The following is a 19417-nucleotide window of genomic DNA, read 5'->3' on the forward strand; positions in this document are numbered from 1 at the left end:
TCACTTCTTTATTTTTAGCGCTGTCCCGGAACCCATTACCCCCATCCCGTGACCTGCTTGCTAACGGGTGGTTACCTTCAGCTTGTTAGGCACCGACCACCCTGGAGAGCTGAAACCGTCATGCTGAATGCCAGTTAGCGGGCAGTCTGAGAGAATCTGTCTGGCAGATTCGGGGGGCTGTGTGTGCCGTGGGTCACCAGGAAAGGAGAGGTCATCGTGGGGACAGTGATGTAGAGCGGGGCTGAGTAGTACTGGTTCCCCCGCTCCCGGCTGTGTGTCCACACCCCTCCTCCCGGCTGTGTGGCGAACGGATACCCCGTCTCTGAAAGCCACAGAAACAAACTACGGCATGAAGTAATTTAAAGATGAACAAACAGGGGCGCCTGGGTGGCTCAGTTATTTAAGCATCCGACTTCAGCTCAGGTCGTGATCTCGCGGTTCGTGGGTTCGAGCCCCGCGTCGGGCTCTGTGCCGACAGCTCGGAGCCTGGAGCCCGCTTCGGATTCTGTGTGTCCCTCTCTCTCTCTGCCCCTCCCCCGCTTGCACTCTGTCTCTCTCTTAAAAATAAATAAACGTTAAAAAAATTAAAAAAGAGGTGAACAAACAAAATTGCTAAACGAGGCATGTGCCGAGGTCCACAGATTGCAAATGGAATTTTGGAGGTGAGCAAGCCGGGGAGCTGGCTTTGGACGGGACGGTGTCTGTCCCACCCTTGCGACCGGAAGCCCCCCAGCTCCCCCACCCCCCCGCCCCGGCACGGTGGGGCTCAGATCCCAGGTCAGCGAAGGGTTGACTCGGAACAAAGGAAGGGAACCAAGGGATTTGGGGGAGATTTGAGAATTCAAGAGTCAATGGGACTTGGGACTTGGTGATGGAACAGGTGTCGGGGTCAAGAAGCAGGGGTGACCAGGGTGACCCCTCTGTGTCCAGCCTGCACGTGCTGGCAGGTGTCCTGGAGGACGGCTGGATTTGGGCCCCTGGGAGACTGGAGTTGGGGGCCGGGCGGTGGGACACACACGTCAGAGGCCCAGAGAGGATTTCTGGAGATACAGGATGATAATTGATTCAGGCGAGATGCTCAGGGAGGGCAGTGGAGTGGGAGGAGAGGAGCACAGCTTCTGGAAGAGACCCGGCTTTGATTAGAGCGAGCAGGAGGGGACACAGGGCAGCGGAGGAAAGCCAGGTGGGGTGCCGCTTTGGAGGAAGCGGGGCTTGCAGAAGAGCCATGGACGGGCTCCGCAGGAGCGGTGGTGGCCATCGGTGGGGTCCGCAGCATCGAGGTGGCCTTAGCACGGTGTCCTGCTGGGACTGTGGGACGGGGCAGGCAGAGCGGGGTGGGTGGAGGTGAGCTGGAGGTGAGGCAGCCGGGGAGCCGAGATGGGGAGGCCGGGACAGAGGGCAGCTCCCGGGAGCTGTGGGCTGCACGGAGGGCTCATACAGAGGGGAGTAAGCTGGGGGTCCTGCCGGTGCGAGGGGGAGGAAAGGGAGAGGCCAGGTGTCTGAAGGAGGGGAGAGGTGATGCTGTGCTTTCTGAGGAGGCACAGGGGTGAGGTCTGGAACTCAGCGGGGATATGGGCTTTGCAGGGGAGGAAGGGGTGGCCCCTGAGAAGGTGGCTTCAACGTGGGAGCCGCAGGATTGAGGCGTTCTTGTCTCCTCTGAGCAGTAGGAGGTGAGGCTAAGGTGGCAGGGGTGGGTGGGGACGAGGAGGGAGTGGCCGGAGGTTTAACGAGGGTGGAGAGCTTGAAGTGGGGGGTCATTCCAGGGAGAGGGAGACAGGTTTTGAGGACCCCTTCATTCATTCATTCATTCATTCATTCATTCTTTATTAGAGAGAGAGAAAGAGAGAGAGAGAGAGAGAGTGAGCAGGGGAGGAGCAGAGAGAGAGAGGGAGAGAGAGAATCCCAAGCAGGCTCCAAGCTGTCAGCACAGAACTCACAAACCACGAAATCATGACCTGAGCCGAAACCAAGAGTTGGTCGCCCAACCGACCGAGCCACCCAGGTGCCCCATTCATGCATTCTTGACCCGGCAGGTATTATTGGGGACCTACTGTGTATCAGGCCCTGTGTCCTTGACCCTGGGAGTATGGCCATGAACAAAAGAGACAGCAGAATACCTTCCTGACCTCACGGAGCTTCCATTTGGGACAGGGGAAGCCCAGTAAATCAGTGGATGTGTGAGGTCCACGACTGCTGTTAAGATGACGCGACGGGCAGAAATCCACGTGTGCCGTGCGTGTGCTAGACATGATGTGTGCTACGGGCAGAGCAGGGGCGTGGGAGGGCCACCAGTGAGCGTGTGGTTTTCAGGAGTGTGGCCAGGGCAGGCCTGCCTGGGAAGGGACAGCTGAGTGGTGAGGGGAGAGGAGTGGCTGTCTGGGGAGGCCGGTGGCCTCGGATGTATGGGGAGTCCCTCTTCCCTGTGGTGTGAGTTTCCTAGAAGGGCCGGCTGTGTGGGCCGGTGTGGGCCAGAGTAGAGGGGAGAGGAGGAGGTCATGACCTTGAAGGGGCCCCTTCACAGGCCCTGATTGACTTGTTCACGCAGATGCTGGTGTGACCCAAGCGGGTGGCCGGGCCTGACCATCTGCCGGGGAAGTAGATGGCCTGGAGACCCGGTGGGGGGTGGGGGGGGGTCTCCTCAGCGAAGACGGGAGGGGTGCGTGGGATCACCTCTGGGAGTCCTATGAGCCCTGCCGTATGTGGACCCCAGTTCTCTTACGCACCTGCCACAGGGGCCTGGTGGGCGCGATAACATCCGTCTCAGTGGGGGAAACCGGGGAGCATCGGTGTGGCCGCTCGGAGATTTTCTTCCTTCCGCATCGTCCTGGAAAGGAAAGACTGTTCCAGAGAGAAGCCCTTGAAGCCCTGGGCACAAAGCCGGCCGGGGCTGGACGGGGGCTGGCTCTTAAGGGTGGCCCCCCTCATAGGCTTGTGTCCCCCTCGAGCAGCAGATTTTCCACGGGCACCCGCAACAGCATGGTCAGAACGACCATCGGCGCTCAGCTGCTGCTAACAGGTGGTCACCACCATTGTCCTCATTTCCAGATAAGGGAACTGAGGCGCAGAGAGGTAACCAAAACGCACCCAAGGTCAAGTACACCGTGCTGGTGGGAAGGGCAGGATTCAAGGGCATCCGGCTGGAGGTTCACCTTCTTCGCTGTGTTTTACGAGCCTTATCTCATCGGATAAGGGAGTGCTCAGGATTACTGCCCCTTTACAGGCAGGGGGTCGGGTGACGGGTCCCCGGGCGCACAGGTGGAAGAGGCCGACAGGCCCCTAAACCCGGTCTCAGGACCTCCCCTCCTGCCTCCGTGGCGATTGCCGAGGAGGCAGACGGTGGAACCTGGTCCCTCGCCCCGACTGCGGCCTAATGAGTCCCGGAATTGCAGCTTGTTTGAATTTGTGAAGTTAATTGGTTTTCCAGACAGAACCACAGACCAGTGTCCCTGCCTCCTGCCCACCGCGTACTCCCCCCACCCCCGGGGGTCCGACAGCCGCACGGCCATCTCGGGTCCCAGTGAGGGCCAAGGATGGGGGAGAAGGGCCCCGGGCGGCCGTGAGGACGGCGGTGCCTCCCCCTGAGGCTGGCCCTGGGCTCCCGGCCTAGGAGCCGGGGCAGGCGCATGAAATCCGAACTCTGGAGGGAAATTTACTGCACAATAAAGAAAGAATGGCCCGCTTTGGGGACAATTAAAGCCACATTACTGTGGAATTACCGAGGGCGCCCAGGGAATTAGCCAAAATCCAAAGCAGCCAGAGCACCAGGGCCAAGAAATGTGGGGCGTTCACATGCGGGTCTCCCCCTCCCTGCCCCCGGCCCCTCGTACAAGGAACCTGTCTGGTTCCCAAACCCCCTAATTTTAGGGCAAGAAAAAAACACTTCCAAAGACGTTACCTGAGGGGCACTGTTGTTATAAGCCAGCCCCCGTCCAGCCCGGCTTGTGCCTGAAAGAGTTCTCTTCTGGTTTCAAAGCCAGCGGAGGTCCAGGGGGAAGGGCTCAGCCCCACCGTTTGCAGCCGAGAGAGGGGGAAGGTGCCAAATTCCGAGCTGGAGCCCAGCGGAGGCCTCGTGGGCTCCGCGCGGGGCCTCGACGTCCCGGCCTGGAAGATGGGCTGTTTGTGAGGCTGTTCGGTGGACAAGGCAGATGAAATTAAGCCTCCTTGGTCCTTGGGCACTTTTGTTTTATGGCTTCCTCTGGGGAGATGAGAGGAAAGTCGTCCAGCGCGGGGCGTGTGGGAGAGCGAATGTGTCTGTCTGTGCTGGCGTTCCCTCTGTGCGGAGAGGAAGGGGACAGGGGACGGAGAGCTGTTCCTGCGGTCGCCGGCCGGCTTTGGGGCTGGGGGACCCCTGCTCTCTCTGGTTGTTAGGGAGGGAGGCGTTCGGCCACGTTGGCCCTGAAAACAGTTTGGACGAGGAGGCTGGAGGGTTTGTTCGTTAAGGGACCCTCCTCATTCCCCCCCAGGGCCGGTCCCTTGTTTGTGGTTCCTGCCTGGGAGTTTCGGCCTGATAGAACCAGCAAGACCCTGGTGTGGCTTATTGTCCTATGTCCTCGGGATCTGTGCAAAATGCCCCACACTTCCCAGCACCACCCGTCGAGGACATGCCAGCCGCACGGAGCGGTCCTGGGACGTTTCCACGGAGGACTGGTCTGCCCTAAAGCCTTTGAAACTCTGAAAGAGTGGCTGGTGTTTTGTTTGTTTGTTCGTTCGTTTGTTTTTAACTAAGCCCCCACTGTCCCGCTGTCCCTGCACGGATTCTAAAGGCCAACGTCCAGCAAATGCTTGGGCTACAGAGTGATCATCTGTCCACGAGGAGCAGGTGACCGTAGTCCCCAGGCCATTTCCCCCGGATAACTAGAACGTCGTTGCAGAGGGACCAGTGGGTTTATTTCCTGCAGATTAACCCCCCACGCTTGTCCACAGGTAGACCGATTCTTCTGCTGTCTCCTTCAGACATGCACGGTCCCTGGCCCCAAGGGCTCAGGGTCATTTCCAGACTGGAAGATGTCTCGAGACATCCCTTCTTTTTTTTTTATAAAAAATTTTTTTTTTCAACGTTTATTTATTTTTGGGACAGAGAGAGACAGAGCATGAACAGGGGAGGGGCAGAGAGAGAGGGAGACACAGAATCGGAAACAGGCTCCAGGCTCTGAGCCATCAGCCCAGAGCCCGACGCGGGGCTCGAACTCACAGACCACGAGATCGTGACCTGGCTGAAGTCGGACGCTTAACCGACTGCGCCACCCAGGCGCCCCTCGAGACATCCTTTCTACCTGTGCGCGTATGAGATCAAACTGGGAAGGATCTCCCAGCCCAGAGGCAGAACGGTGTCCTCTCCAAGGCTGAGGTGGCAGGGACTTCACCAGTCTCCTTCTGCCTCCTCCTTGGAGCTAGACTCTCCTGTACTGTGTCCCCCCGCTTGAATGCTTCCGGAAGCGGCAAGATCACTCTCTCTCCAGGGGGGCGGCCCATCTGACTCTTGGTCGCCTGGAATCCGCCATTCCTTGTCACTCCCTCTGTCCTGCGCTAGGCCCCCTACGTTCTTCAGTGACGTGACGTGTAATTAAAGCCTTTAACTGTGCTCTCAGAAACGCTTTCCTGATATCTAAACGAAGGAGGCCTGCTGGTGTGATGAAAATAAACAGGATTCAGAGGAGGGGCACAGAGTCGTTGGTCCATTCCACTGCCAAGCATGTCCTGACGAAAATGGCCTTTTCTGCCTGGAGAGTGGGGGCCATTCCGATCAAATTGCCTTCCCCCTCCCCTTTCTCCGTGTGATTCCACGAGGCTCCCGCGGGATTCAGGGAACCCTCCCGCCCCCGGCCATCCTCCCCTTTTGCGGGACTTGAGGATGCCGACAAGATTACAGCTGCCTTTGATTTAAAAAAAAAAAAAAAAAAAAGCTGTTACGTAAAATCACACATTTTAGGCAAAGCACACGTCTGATGGGGATCTGGAAGGTGTCGGAGATAGAGTAGCTGTGCGATTCTCCGGGCATTCTTTTCTTCTCACTGCAAAGTATTCGTTGACGTTCCAGTTTTACTGGGCATCCTGTCGTAGAGCGAATGAGGAAAACGGAAAGGCAGGCTGACCTGGAGTGACCCGCCGGGAGCCCGGTTTCGGGCTGTGGCCGTCCCAAGGCCAGGGAACTGTGTGTCCCGACCCTGGGGCTCACAAGGTCCTGTGTAGCGGGTCGGATCCCCGGAGCAGTTTGGGCCCCAGGTTCGGCCGGTCTCTGCAGCCGCCAGCCTGAGTCAGAGTTAACCGCGGAGTTGACATAAGTAACAGGTCCAGCGGACGAGGGGTACCGCCCATGGGTCGGCGGTGGCGGGAAGGGAAAGGTGTCCTGGGAATTGCATGTTTTCCCTTCTCGGTGTCAAGGGGGGTGTCAAGGAGGGCGGAATCCGCCGCAAGTCATTAAGTCCCCCCTCGCCGCCAGCCTCTCCCGTGGCCGCTGGAGTCCGGCCTCGCGTCTCCAGCCCGGCATGTGCCAGGTCCGGTGATGGGACCCATTACAGATGGGAAATGACTCCAGGGAGCCAGGGGCCAGGCTTGGCCGGAGCGGCTGGCAAATCCGCCTTCCTGTGTCCGTTTAAGAAAGCCGGGGGAGCGTGGGCATCACCTCTGGGGAAGAGGGTTTGGAAGGAAGCCCCAGGGCTGCCAGACAGGCATCTGGGCAGCGTGGCCGAGCCACACGGGGCAAGGAGGGTTTCGTGGGGACCAAAGCCGTGGGGGGAGGAGGCTCTCTTCGGACAACCTCTTCTACTTCGAAACTTCTGGGGCTTCAGGAATGGCTCCCGGCAGCCACGGGGGTGCGTACCAAGCCCTGTCCTGCCCCCGGCCATGCCATTCTCGCGTGCTGGGGGTCCGGAAAGGGCCCTGGATCAGGAGCGCCCCTAACTAGTTCCAGGTCCTTGGCAAAGTCTCTCTGCCTGCCCTGGGGCCGCATTTGTCTCCTCTCGTCTTCCAGGGTGAACTGGGAAGAGCTGAAAGCCCCGTACCAGCTCCCAGATCCTGTTTTTGCCCTTGGGGGGACAATATCGTCTTGCCGTGCTCGGCAGATAGATCTGGCGTGAGGCTGGGGTGGGGGGGAGCTGTGTTCATACGGGGTCCTGTTGGAAGGAAGAAGTAAGACCCCTGGACTCTGGACCTCTGCTTGGCAACCAAGTGCCCTTGCGGGCAGGAGAGTTTGCATCTTGTAGTTAGTGGGCTGCCCCCTCCCCCTGGAAGTTTCCGGAACAGGGAGGTGACAAGGTGAGAGGAGCTTCAAGGGGGATTTGGGGAGGAGGGCCGTTGGAGTTGGAGCGGACGGGGACTGGAGTCCCAGGGCTGAGGGGGAGGCGGGGAGAGGTGACAGGGCAGGGTCCCCTCTGCCCAGCTGCCTGGGGCGGGGCTCTGGAAAGGCCCACAGGGAGGATCTGAGGAATAGGCTGCAAAGAATTGATGACCGCTCCCGGCTCACCAAAGCCTCCTTGGCATTTCCTCCACGGAGAGGGGCCTCCCCGCCCTGCGACGAGGAGGGTGTTTGTGCGGTGGGAGCCCTGAGTTGTTCCTTAGCAGCCGCGAGAAAGGAGCTATCGTTTCAAAGCCTTAGGGGAGGCAGAGAGCAGCCAAAAAAGGGCAGAGGGAAGAAAACGCTAAGATGTTTACAGAGAAGAAGAAGAAGAAAAAAAAAGTCAGTGGAAAAAGTGACGGCGAGGTCAAGCCGATTCGGGGGTGGCCCTGCACGGTCCACTGAGGAGGGGGGCCGGCCGCCCCAGCAGGGCCACGGCTGTGCACAGGGGGAGAGCAGGGCCGCTGACCCCGGTACCCTTGACCCCAGCCCCAGTTCGCCATCAGCCTGATATCGGGGACGCCCCCTCTGCCCAGCTGAAGTTCACGGTGCTGCTGGAGAAAGGAGGCAAGCCCCCGCAGACCTCAGATCTGTCTCCCCCGCACCTTCCTTCTCCGGCAGTAGCTGGAGAGGGTCTGGCTGGGTGCGGGGACAGCTCCCAGCCGCTCCTTTGTCTGACATCCCTACAAAGGGGCCGGCCTTTCCCAAGCCCCACAGGTGTGAAAAGTTTGTTACCCTCAGTGTTTGTTCAGCCCTATTAGTGGTCTGAGGGACTGTTGACAGAGGACCCCTTTGTGCGCTAAAGCTCTCTAAGCCCTCGACAAACACAGGCCACTTATCTCCCGGGACTTTATCAGGAACCATCTAAAGCCAGCTCCCAGCCTCCTTGACTGACACCAGGGACCGGGTTTCCCGGTGGGTTTTTATGGTTCATTTTTCCGACCACCTTGGTCCACTTCTTGTAGATTCTGTTTCTGATATCAGAGAGAAAGCACAGGTCCGGGGGTCAGAGTTTCGGTTTTCAAGTTGGAACTTTTTTTTTTAAAGAAGGATACCCTTGTGGCTTCCCAGGCCTTATGTCCACCGAGGCGGGGGGGGGGGGGGGGCACGGCAGAGAGACTTGGGGAGGGGTCCGGGCTCCTCCTTGTGAGAACGTGGCTTTGGGGGCTGGGGCTCCTGAACCCACCGGCCAATTCGCTGCTTCTAACCACCAAGCCACCCCCTGCCTACCCTCACATGCCCCAAAGTGGATTCCTTTTCTTTTCCTTAGAATGGCTTCCAGTCGATAACCTGGTGAGTATCCTTGACATGCCTGGCCCTTCTGGAAGACCCAGGTGGGCACTGTCCTGTTGGCCACCTCCCCCCCAACCCTGGACAAGCATGTGGAAGCTGCAGGATACCCCCTCCCTCCCCCCCCCCCCCCGGGCCATGCCCACCTGTGATTTGCCTGTCAGCTGGGGCTGGTCTATTCTGCCCTTCCTACAGCCCCACCTCTTGTCCCCTCAAGTCCCAGCCCCCAGGCTTGTTCACACCTGGAGCAGACCCCTCCTGAACTCCCACGTACCCTCCCCACGAAAATTTGCCCCTTACCTCCCAGGAGCTATGGTATCCTGTGGCTCTAGACTTCGAGGGCCAGAAATCCTCACACCCGGGGTTCTCATTTCCCAGCCAAGAACACGAAAGCTCAGGCAGGCCAAGCAGGCTTTCTAGGGGTGCCCACCTGGGTGAGCCTCAGAGCCGGCACCAGCCCCCGGGGTCCAGGTCTCCCAAATCCCCTCCAGCGGCCTTTCCTCTGGCCCTTGTTGCCTTGTGATACTCTGTCGACTGGTGCTTGGGTGGCTCAGTCGGTTCAGCCTCCGACTCTCGGCTTCAGCTCAGGTCGCGATCTCACGGTTTGTGAGTTTGAGCCCCGCACCGGGCTCCACTCTGACAGCACGGAGCCTGCTTGGGATTCTCTCTCTCTCTCCCCCTCTCTCTTTCTCTGTCCCTCCCCGGCTTGCTCTCTCTCTCTCTCTTAAAATAAATAAATAAAAATAAATGATAATTATGCTTGCACGTTAGCGCCAAGGACTTTGTCTTCACACAGCTTTTTTCACCTCTGCATCATCTGCACCAGTGGTTCTCAAAGTGTGGTCCTTGAGTGGGCGGAGTTCCATCCCCTGGGAACCGGTTAACGGTGCGGACCGTCTCGCCCCGCCTACAGCCTTAACCTGGCGAATCAGAAACCTCCAGGGCTGGGGCTCAGCCCTCTGGGTCTTGGCAGGCAGTTTCCGTGATTCTCTGCACCCACGTTTGAGAACCGTTGCACGTTGGGGTCTTGGAGGGGGAGTTAGTGGCTACTCGAATTGCCAATCAGAACTCGAGAGGAGGAGGGGGGCATAGTCTTGAGAGTGGGACGTGCACAGGTGTCAACCCTACAGCAGCAGTCCTTCCCGACTCAGAGGCTGACGTGTCGTCCAGGGGGCTCCGTCGGTGTTTGTTGAATGAAGAAACGAACCAGCAGTCCTGCAGAGGCGGGTCCTGTCGGGGACGCCAGTGTGGCCCCCTCCCACGACTTGGAGTGGTGCTCAGTCCTCCCACACGTGCTCTCTGGAACCCAGGGGATCCCACAGAACAATCCTCACCTCCCCTGGGCTCTGTCACGTCCGACGCGGACCCTTCACTCGCTTCTTTCAGACAAGCGAATTTGCCAGTTCTCCTGGTCCGTGTCTAGGCGATGCTTTCCGACGGCCCTTCAATTAACATCGATACACGGCACCCTCAGATGATCGCAAACCCTAGGACCCTGCCTGGAAGCAGACTGCTCTTGCTTCTAGTGTCTGGGCGATTGCTCAGTCTGTCTGGCCCACCCCAGCCGGTCACCGCTCGCAGAATCTGGCTGGTTGACGCCTCTGGTGATGAGCTTGAAGCCCTCTGTTTGGGAGATAGGGGCAGACCTTGGAGTAAGGTGTCCGGCTCACTGTTATATCCCCAGCACCTTGCCTCACGCCTGGGACGCCGTAGGGGCTCAGGCAGGATCTGTGGACTGAATAAATAAATCCACAAGCTACCGCACTTACCACGAGTATTAAGTGAACCCTGCGGTCTGGGCTGTGATCGTGTTGTCAATGCATCTAAATGCACGGTCGTCTCTCACTAACGCCCAGCTCACTACTAGGCACGAGAGTGTCTGGGCCCCAGGCTTGCGTCGCTCGGCCCCGCTCCAGGAAGGAGCCCGTGGGGAAACCCAGCTCAGGGTGTCCCCAGGTGCTGGCGGGAGCCAGGTGCGGGGAGCGGCCGCTACTCGGCCTGGTCGCCTTCTGCGGGGAGCTGACATCTGGGCTCAGACAACAGGCCACGTGGGGGCGGAAAGCGTAAGATTTATAAACAAGGGTCAGACCGTTTCTAAATAAATAGGATACCACATAGAGTAGCGAAGTAACAGATAAAAGGAAATACAAGCTGCCTCAAACTCTTAAAAATAATTCAAATATTTGCATCGTTCTGAACCAATCACTTACAGAGTAGTTTCTTTTGAAACTTCGCCTGCTGCCTCAGAGGATTCTCGGCTGTAAACTCTACCCCTTATCTCCCTTTGAGCTCTCTCTCCAGGGAGCGGCTCACATTCCAACCCGTTTCTTTCGCTTTCGTTGCTCGTGCACTAGCCTGCGACAGGGCTGCAGACCGGACCGGCGGCAGCAGCACCCGGGAGCCTGTCAGGAATGCAAACTCCCAGGCCGGCCCCAGACCTCCTGAAGCTGAATCTGCATTTGAACAGGTGCCCAGGTGGCCCCTGTGCCCGGTGCAGTTGGGCAGCTCTGGCTGGTGGGAACCTGGCGTCTGTGTCCCAGTTCTCAGGGCCTGTGCTGTCCACTGAGCAGAATGCCCCGCATGAGTGTCAGTCTTGACGGCACTTGGGACAGTTGGACATTCCTGATCTCCTGTGCGGTTGCTAGACAGCCAATCGTTCTTCTCCTTGGAGGCAGAAGCATGCTGAGGGCAGGACTCTGTCCTGTTTGCTGTCGAACCCCCGGCACTCGATCAGCTCTGCACCTGCTGAGTCCCGTGGTCCCTACCCAGTAGTCACAGACAACATTGGCGAAGGAGCTGGTGAGGAAAGCGGCATCCGCCCCCAGCCTGCAGGTGCCTATCATGCCCCACACTGCCCCTGTTGGCCTGGATGTGTAGAAATTTGTTGATGATCACGGTAGATCCGAGGGCTGAGCTTACCCAGTGGTGAGGGTAACCGAGGGCTGGGGAGCGTTTTCTTGCGTACAAAGCCCCCAGCCTGTGGACAGTGCATACGTAGGTCAGTTATTTTGGAAAGTGTAGCTGCGGATATGTAAATCTAAGATTCCTATTGTGCTAGAGAAACAACATGGGGTCTCCTTCTTAAGAGAACTGCCCTGGAAGGGAGGGAAGAATTAAGAGGGATCCAGAGTCCTGGGAGGGCACAGGAGGGCCCCTGGCTTCAGCCCAGAGCTCTGAGGGGGCCCATTGTCAAATGGCCTCACTGTTCCACTGAGAGAGCCCCTGAGCCGTGTGAAGTTTGGGGGACCCAGGGCCAGAGTCCCTGAGACACAGGGCCAGGATACAGCTTAACAGTGTCTTCAGGATCCTTTCTGGGCCTGGGAGAGCCCGGGCGGGGGACTGGAAGTTAAGTTTATCAAGGTCTTCTGGGAGAGTTTACCCACGTTTGGTAAACTCATCAAACCAGTAGATGCAGATTCAGTCTCTATTGTAAGGTCCTCCTTGGGGGTTCTGGGAGGAATCGAGGGCATTCTAAATGTGGGTTTTTCTCCTTAAAGTGCTGCAGTCTTACTTGAGCAGATGGGAGATAAATTGGTGAGTTAAAACAGCAAGACAAGTTTTAAGTAGCTCAAAGCAACAATAAAGGAAGTGTCACAAATGTCACAAAGCCATGTCTTGTCAGAATGTGGCCCAGGCAGAACACACAGTTCTCCATCTGTCCTGTCTATCTGCCCATGCACCCATTCATCCATCCACCCATGCACCCATCCACGTACATACCTGTCTGCCCATTCATGCATGCGTCCATCCACTTATCCACCCTTCTATCCATTCATCCATTCACCCGCCCACCTATTGATCTATCCACTCATGCGCCTGTCCACCCAGCTTACCCATCCATCCACTCATCCATCTGTCCATCTGTCCGTCTGTCCATCCGTCTGTCTGTCCATCCGTCCATCCATCCATCCATCCATCCACCCACTGACCCATCCATCCATCCATCCATCCATCCATCCATCCATCCATCATCCACCCACTGACTCATCCATCCAGCCATGTGTCCATCCATCCATCCATCCATCCATCCATCCATCCATCCACCCACTGACTCATCCATCCATCCATCCATCCATCCATCCATCCATCCATCCACTCATCTGCCCACCCACTCACTCAGCCGTCCATCCGTCCATCCGTCCATCCATCCATCCATCCATCCACCCACCCACTCACTCATCCATCCATCCATCCATCCATCCATCCATCCATCCATCCACTCACTCAGCCATCCATCTGTCCATCCATCCATCCACCCACTCATCTATCCATCCATCCATCCATCCATCCATCCATCCATCCATGCAGTCAGCCAACCATCCATCCATCCATCCATCCATCCATCCATCCATCCACCACCCACTCAGCTATTTATTATCTGTCTTCCTTCTGACTTGCCCACTTTGGCTCGCTCTTGTCTATACAATGAAAACATGTCGAGATCTGCTCTGGGCTAGAGAATGTAAGGGCAAACACTTGCCTTGTCCTCTAGGAACCAGCACAGCTCAGAGCATTTGTCCCGCTTTATCTGAGAGCTTGTTGCCGAGAGCCCTCGTCTGCCCCCTCCTCTGTCAAATAGGGAGCCCTGGATAGTTGAGGAGGCATCATCCATCCCTGTCTCCCTCATGGCCAATGGCATAGGGCCTGGCATGTAGCTGGAGCACTCAAATGTGTGTTGAATTGAATGGGCCTGGGGGTTGATGAGGGATCAGACAACCCATCTTGGTGGGACAGGTTTGGAAAAGCTTAAGGAATGGTGGTGACAGGCATATGTTAAAACAGGACTTAGAGGATATTTTGATGGGACCATCTCTTGGGCCCCTTTTCCCATCAGGTTTCAGGAGGCGGAGATGGAGGGGGGGGGTGGACTCCTGCTCCTACCTCCTGCTTCGTGTTATGCCCCTGGGTCTGAAACGCAGCCACACGTGATGTGTCCTTGGGGATCCCTACATGACAGCTGAAGGAGGGCATGGGGCTTGGGGTCTAGACCAGACCAGCTCTCTCTGGGTGGCTGGGGGACCCCTGGATAAGATGCAGTGCCTCGCAGGGCTCCTGACCCTGGCTCACCGAGGTTCATCAGAGGTTGTGCTGCCCCCCTGCCCCCTTCTCCCCCAGGCTGACCTCTCTGTTCTCACAAAGCTACCCTTTCCTTCCCTTGAAGCCTTGAAATCTGATAATGAAACTAATACCCAATATTTTTGCCTCCAAGAGAGGCAGGAGATAAACAGGAAGGCCTGAGGGATTAAGGTGTCTTTCTGAGGGCCTGGCTGGGAGTGGGGTGACATCTCTGTGTGGAGCTGAGGGACCCAGATGGGGGCCGCTCTGCCTGATGCATTTTTCCATTTGTGTAGAGAAAATAAAACACAGAGAAAAGAAAACAAGCCATAAAATACTTTGCAGAAGTCTGAGCGTGGGCAATTGCCACTTGATGTCCCCTGACAGCTCCAAGAGGTGGGAGGGAGGGGAGCCCTGCCTTTTGATGTCCGGCCTCTGAGTTTGCTTTTGTGTGATGGGTTGTTTGGGAAGAACCTTTTGTTGGTGTAAGGTGCCTATGGGAGACGGATACCACCTGGGGCTCCCCTTGGGGTGGGGAAGGGGGGTTGCTGAGCTCCCTGGAGGGGCTCAGAGGTTCAGGCAACCCCACTGGGGAAGTGGGGGACAGCTAGCACTGTCTTTATGGAGGAAGACACAGGAGTAGCATCTGCCTCCAAGAAGGATCAGAAGATACTGCTGGTGAGGCTTTTCCCAGTACGAGAGGGCCTTGAGGAAGCCAGACCTGGGTCCTCTTCCCAGATCCCTGTCCCTGGGGAGGGGTGCCAGGTCCTTTGACTTCTGTGCCAGTAGGAAAGCTCCAGATTCTGTACTATAGTCCCCGCTGTACCTTCCAGTGATGTGGGTCCTTTCCTCTGAGGCACTGGGCCAAGAGCCAGAAGACCCAGGTTCTGGTCCTGGGCCCCCATTTATTGCCTTGGTGCAATAAATGGTAGGTCACTTAACCCCTCTGAGTAGCCCTCAGCACCCTCATCTGGCTGAGTCCAAAGGGACAGTGGACATGCATACACATGCACAATGGTCCCTTGTGCTGGTGGGCAGGTGAGGCCGAGCTCAGTCCCAGACACTGAAGGGGCTGAGGGACCCTTGGTAAGACTCTCAGGAATCATTCTCTGGCCTCATTTGCCTTCTGATTGCTTCCACATTCAGGCATAAACTGAGGCTTTCCCCCTTGTGGCCCCCACAGTGCCTCCCCTTGAGCCCCATCCTTCTTGTCAGTTGAGTGACTAATGGGCGTGTCTTTAGCGAGAACATTTAAAGAAACGTGTACTGTCAGAGAGACCAAATTAAAGAGGCAAAATTTTTTTAAATCACAAAAGTAATAAATGAATAAGAAGCTGGTACAAATTTGTGCCACTTGTGTGGTAGAAAAGACACATAATTTTTAATCCATCGTATGTAAGAGCACTGGACGTGGTAAGGAAAAAAAACAACCCCACCTTATTTGAAAACTGGGCAAATGGCATGAACAGGCAACGCACACACACACACACACACACACACACACACACACACAAGAAATATAAATAGAAAAACAAACACATGGCGAAATGTCCAACCTTACTGGGAATCAAAGACATGCAAATTAAAATCATGTGTGTGTGTGTGTTTTCCAGACGAACTGGCAAATGTTAAAAAAAAAAAAGAATTCTGATACTAAATGTGTGTTGTTATTATTTTTTTTTCAAGGGTGTGGCGAAATAGTAGCTCTCATATCCTGCTGGAAGGGAGTGGAAGCTAGGACAGCCTTTCTTCAGGGCAATTTGGATCCTGAGTTAAAAACATGTAGATTCGAAAGTTAACCCGGTTGTGCTGTCTTGAGAAATTCACTGCACAGCAGCCATCAGGGCAGGGAACAAATATACATCCAAACCCGCCTCTAAATGCACCTATTGGGGATTCCAGGGAGCCAATGACATATATGCATGCAGGAGAGGATTAGACAACCTTTCAAAATCACGATGAACCGTATCTGGCATTAAATAGTGGCCATCATTGTGAGAAAATGGGCCACGAAGTGAAATGTACAGTATGGTCCATGTCCATGGGAAAGAATAAAATAGCTCCACAGCTGAGCAAAGGTTAATTCAAGCCTGCAAGGAGAGACCCCTGCATTAACAGCGGTCACTGGAAATCTGAGTGCATTTTTTTCCTCTTTTTTTGCTTTTGTTTATCAAGTGTCTGGCCCCACGCATTTCTTTAGACGTTATGTAAAATGTGATTTGAAACATGCTTAGCACAAAAGCAGGCAAAGTGTATTGAAGCAAGAGTGGGCAAGACGTAAGCTGGAGTTATCCTGGAGGTACGAGCCTACAGAAGCAGGTCATGGGCGTCATGGGGTGGTCTGAGGGGGCCACACTGGATGCCAGGGGGTTGGGGGTGGGGGGAAGATGGGCCAGGGACAGACGTTGAAGCCAAGGCTTGGAGGATAAGAAGGATGCAGACAGATGAGGCGGAGCCTGGGGAGAAGAGGGTCACGGAGGGGGCAGGCAAGGGGTCCTCATGCATGGAATGCTCTAGAAACTGCAAAAGATTTGGGACAGCTGAAACATAAGAATGAGAGCGGGTGAGCAGAGCTGCAGTGGGGAGAGAAGCAGGACCGGCTTATTCGGAGCTCCGAGGGCTGTGACATCTGATTTAGATTTTACCCAGAGGAACATCGGCAGGGCCATTGAGAGATTCTCAGTTGGCAGTGGACATCCTTAGATTGCAGCTCAGAGCCGCTGAATTGCGCGTGGTGTTGAGGCAGCCTGGAGGGCCCAGCTTGGGCGATGGATGGGGTGGTAAGGAAGGGATGGGTTTGGGGGAGGTGCCTCTGGGCCCAAGTGGAGGCCCCACACGGGATGCTGGAATGCGCATTTGGGAGCCAGGAGTACGAGGCAGTGACATCTGAGCAGAGGGGAGAGGGTGCTGAGTCCTGAGGGGTGTGCAGGGAGCAGGCAGAGGCAAGCAGGGGCTGGGCAGGAGGCAAAGCAGATAAGAGGGTGCCCAGGGCCGTGCGAAGCTTCCCGAGGGGAAGGTGGGAAGGATGACAGTGTAGCGCCCCCCCCCCCCCCCAGCCCTCAGTGCACTCAGAGCAGCCCAAGACAGAGGACAGCCTGGTGGCTGGAGCTCAAGGGGGTGGGCAGTGTGCTTGGCCAGAGCCGAAAGCCCTGGAAGCAACGCAGGGGTCCGCTCTGGCTGCTCTAACAGAAAACCTCAGGCTGGGCGCTTAACCAACAGACATGCATGTCTCAGGGTTCCGGAGACTCCAAGTCCAAGGTCAAGGTGTCCAGAGGGTTGGTTTCTCCTGGGGCCTCTCTCCTGTGCATGTGCACCGGGTGGGTCCAAACTGCCTCTCCCTATCAGGACTCCAGTTGCATTCGCTGACAGCCCACCCTCGGGGCCTCATTTTGATGTCATCACCTCTGGAAAGGCCACATCTCCAAACACAGACCTGTTCTCGGGTGTAGGGTTAGGGCTTCTGCGTACAAATGGACAGAGGGGCATCATCCGGCCTCTCCCCCCCCCCCCAATAGGCAGGATCGGGGCGTGAGATGAGGCGGATGCCAGCTCCACCTCCCAGCTTTGAGGGGTGTGTATGTGTGATGGGAGGGTTGGGGATTGCAGGTTGCTGGGTAGAAATGAACAGACTCCGATTGAGAGGGAAGCAGGAGCCACGGCCGCGGTTCAGGTACTGCTGGGTGGCCGGTGGGTGCTTCTGGATCCAGTTTTGGATGCAAAGAGGGAAGCCAAGGAGAAGCTCCAGCCGAAGGACTGCGGTCCGGCCGGGGAAGCTGGGGACAGTCTCCCCTGCGGTTCAGCAATGGAGTGGGGGGATGTTGGGGACAGGCTCTCCCGCGCCCCTGCCCTGACGCCTCTCCCTGCCTCCCCGCAGCCTGTAACTGTAACCTGCACGCCCGGCGCTGCCGCTTCAACACGGAGCTGTACAAGCTGTCGGGGCGCAAGAGCGGGGGCGTCTGCCTCAACTGTCGCCACAACACCGCCGGCCGCCACTGCCACTACTGCAAGGAGGGCTACTACCGCGACATGGGCAAGCCCGTCACCCACCGGAAGGCCTGCAAAGGTAGGCAGGGCCCCGGGGCCTCGCGAACACCGTCCCCTCCCTCTGCTCTTCCGTTTCCTGGTCCCGGGTACCGGCCTGCCTGGAAAGAGAGCGGGTCATCTGCACGCATGCGCACACGCGCGCGCACGCACACGTGCGCGCCGTGACGCATGCGCACACGGGCCCCCGGCCTTCGGAGGTGGAAGCCAGAACAAAGGGGCGATGGAGAAGTGGCTCCGAGGAGAAGAAAGGAGGTGGGACCCCGGTGAGGGTGCCGGCCCCGCCCCCGCCCGGCTGCTCCTCCGGCTGCACAGGTGCGCCGCATACCACAGGCCTGGGGTCAAGTTCGCCAGGCTTACCGGCGGCACAAAGGGCCCTCTTTTACCGAAGCCACGCGGACCTATTCCTTTGGATGTGTGCGCGCCCCCCTTCCCCCCGGCCCCCGGGCCCCCCGGCCCTCGCCCAGACACACACGGTCACCGTCGCGGTGAGGTCGGCCCGCTTCAGGGGCAGGGTCTCTGAAGGAACATTTAATCTACCTGCAAATAGCTTTGCTTCTCAGGACACGAAGTTAAAGGGAGACCGGAGACTATTTTCGGTCACGGAGGCGAGCTCGAATGTTTTAACTTTCTGCGAGGTGTTTTTCTCCCCTCGCAGAAAAGCAATGGACAGATGACTCAGAGGAGCTGATGACATGCCAGGGAACTTAGTGACATAGGGGATGGGGAGACGTGGCCCCCTCCCCGCTCCACCCCCCGACTCCACACTTGCTTTTGGGAATTCCAGGAAACTGAGCTGTCCAGGCCCAAAACTTGGGGTCTAGGGCCAGAGCTTGCCGTGAGCAGGGCTTCCCAAGAAGATCTTTATGCCTGAGGGCTCGTGGCCACCATCCAGCGTGGACGGGGTCCTGACGTGGACCTGCGTAGACTCCCACACGGGCAAGACCCCAGCCTTGTCAGGCTCAAGATGATGAGTTGCGGTCGAGAAACCCCTCAGTGGCCACGGCTTAGCCTTTGGATGAAGCCAGAGCGTCTTATCAGGAAGTCTGCCAGATGTTGGGCACTTGTGTGCAGGACCGATCACCCGAGTTGTGGGCCTCAGTGCGGAACGAAACCACGGGGCTTCTTGTTCTGGAATTGCTAAGAATTTAAAAAATGGCAGCAGCAGCAGCAGCAGCAGCAGCAGCAGCAGCAGCAGCAGCAGCAGATCCTTAACCAAGCACGTGCCCTTGTGAGCCCCGGGCCCATGAAGCCGGCCCTGCTTGTGGAGAATTACTTTTCTCCAAAACAAAACAGCCTCCCGGTCTGTCTCCTCCAGGAGAAATCCCTTCGGTTCCCCAGGAACACGGATGAATCCGGTGGCTCCCAAGACGCCAGCAGGCTGTCCTTCCAGATGTGTGGGCTCAAGGCTGCCTCTAGTGGTAGTCAAGAGAAGTTTACGCCTAAAGGCAGCTGGGCTACTTCCGCCTCCCCAAAACAGCCAATCAAGGTGAGGCTCCCCCAGGAGACTTTTGAGTAGCAACTGAGGTGGCCTGGGAGAAGGACCCCAGAAACGTCTACCATGGCGGGAAGGCATGACCAGGGAGAGAGGGCTTTGGGTTTTGAGACCATAGTTGGAAGGTATTCAGCCCCTTTGCTTCTTGTCTTTTGTTTACAGAAATCAAAGCCAAAGTCTTGGAAACAATTGGTAGGCATAGA

At 57.0% G+C, this 19417-nt stretch overlaps 1 protein-coding gene across 1 annotated transcript in view; it reads left to right on the forward strand.

The window, feature by feature from the left end:
* Window positions 1-19417, forward strand: part of NTN1 (netrin 1) — a 175398-nt gene that overhangs the window by 89916 nt on the left and 66065 nt on the right. Inside the window, exon 3 of the mRNA XM_043583104.1 lies at window positions 17553-17741. Coding sequence (XP_043439039.1) covers window positions 17553-17741 — 189 coding nt within the window. The remainder of the gene's footprint in view (window positions 1-17552; window positions 17742-19417) is intronic.

Source organism: Prionailurus bengalensis, chromosome E1 (genome assembly GCF_016509475.1).
Source record: "Prionailurus bengalensis isolate Pbe53 chromosome E1, Fcat_Pben_1.1_paternal_pri, whole genome shotgun sequence".
NCBI lineage: Eukaryota > Metazoa > Chordata > Mammalia > Carnivora > Felidae > Prionailurus > Prionailurus bengalensis.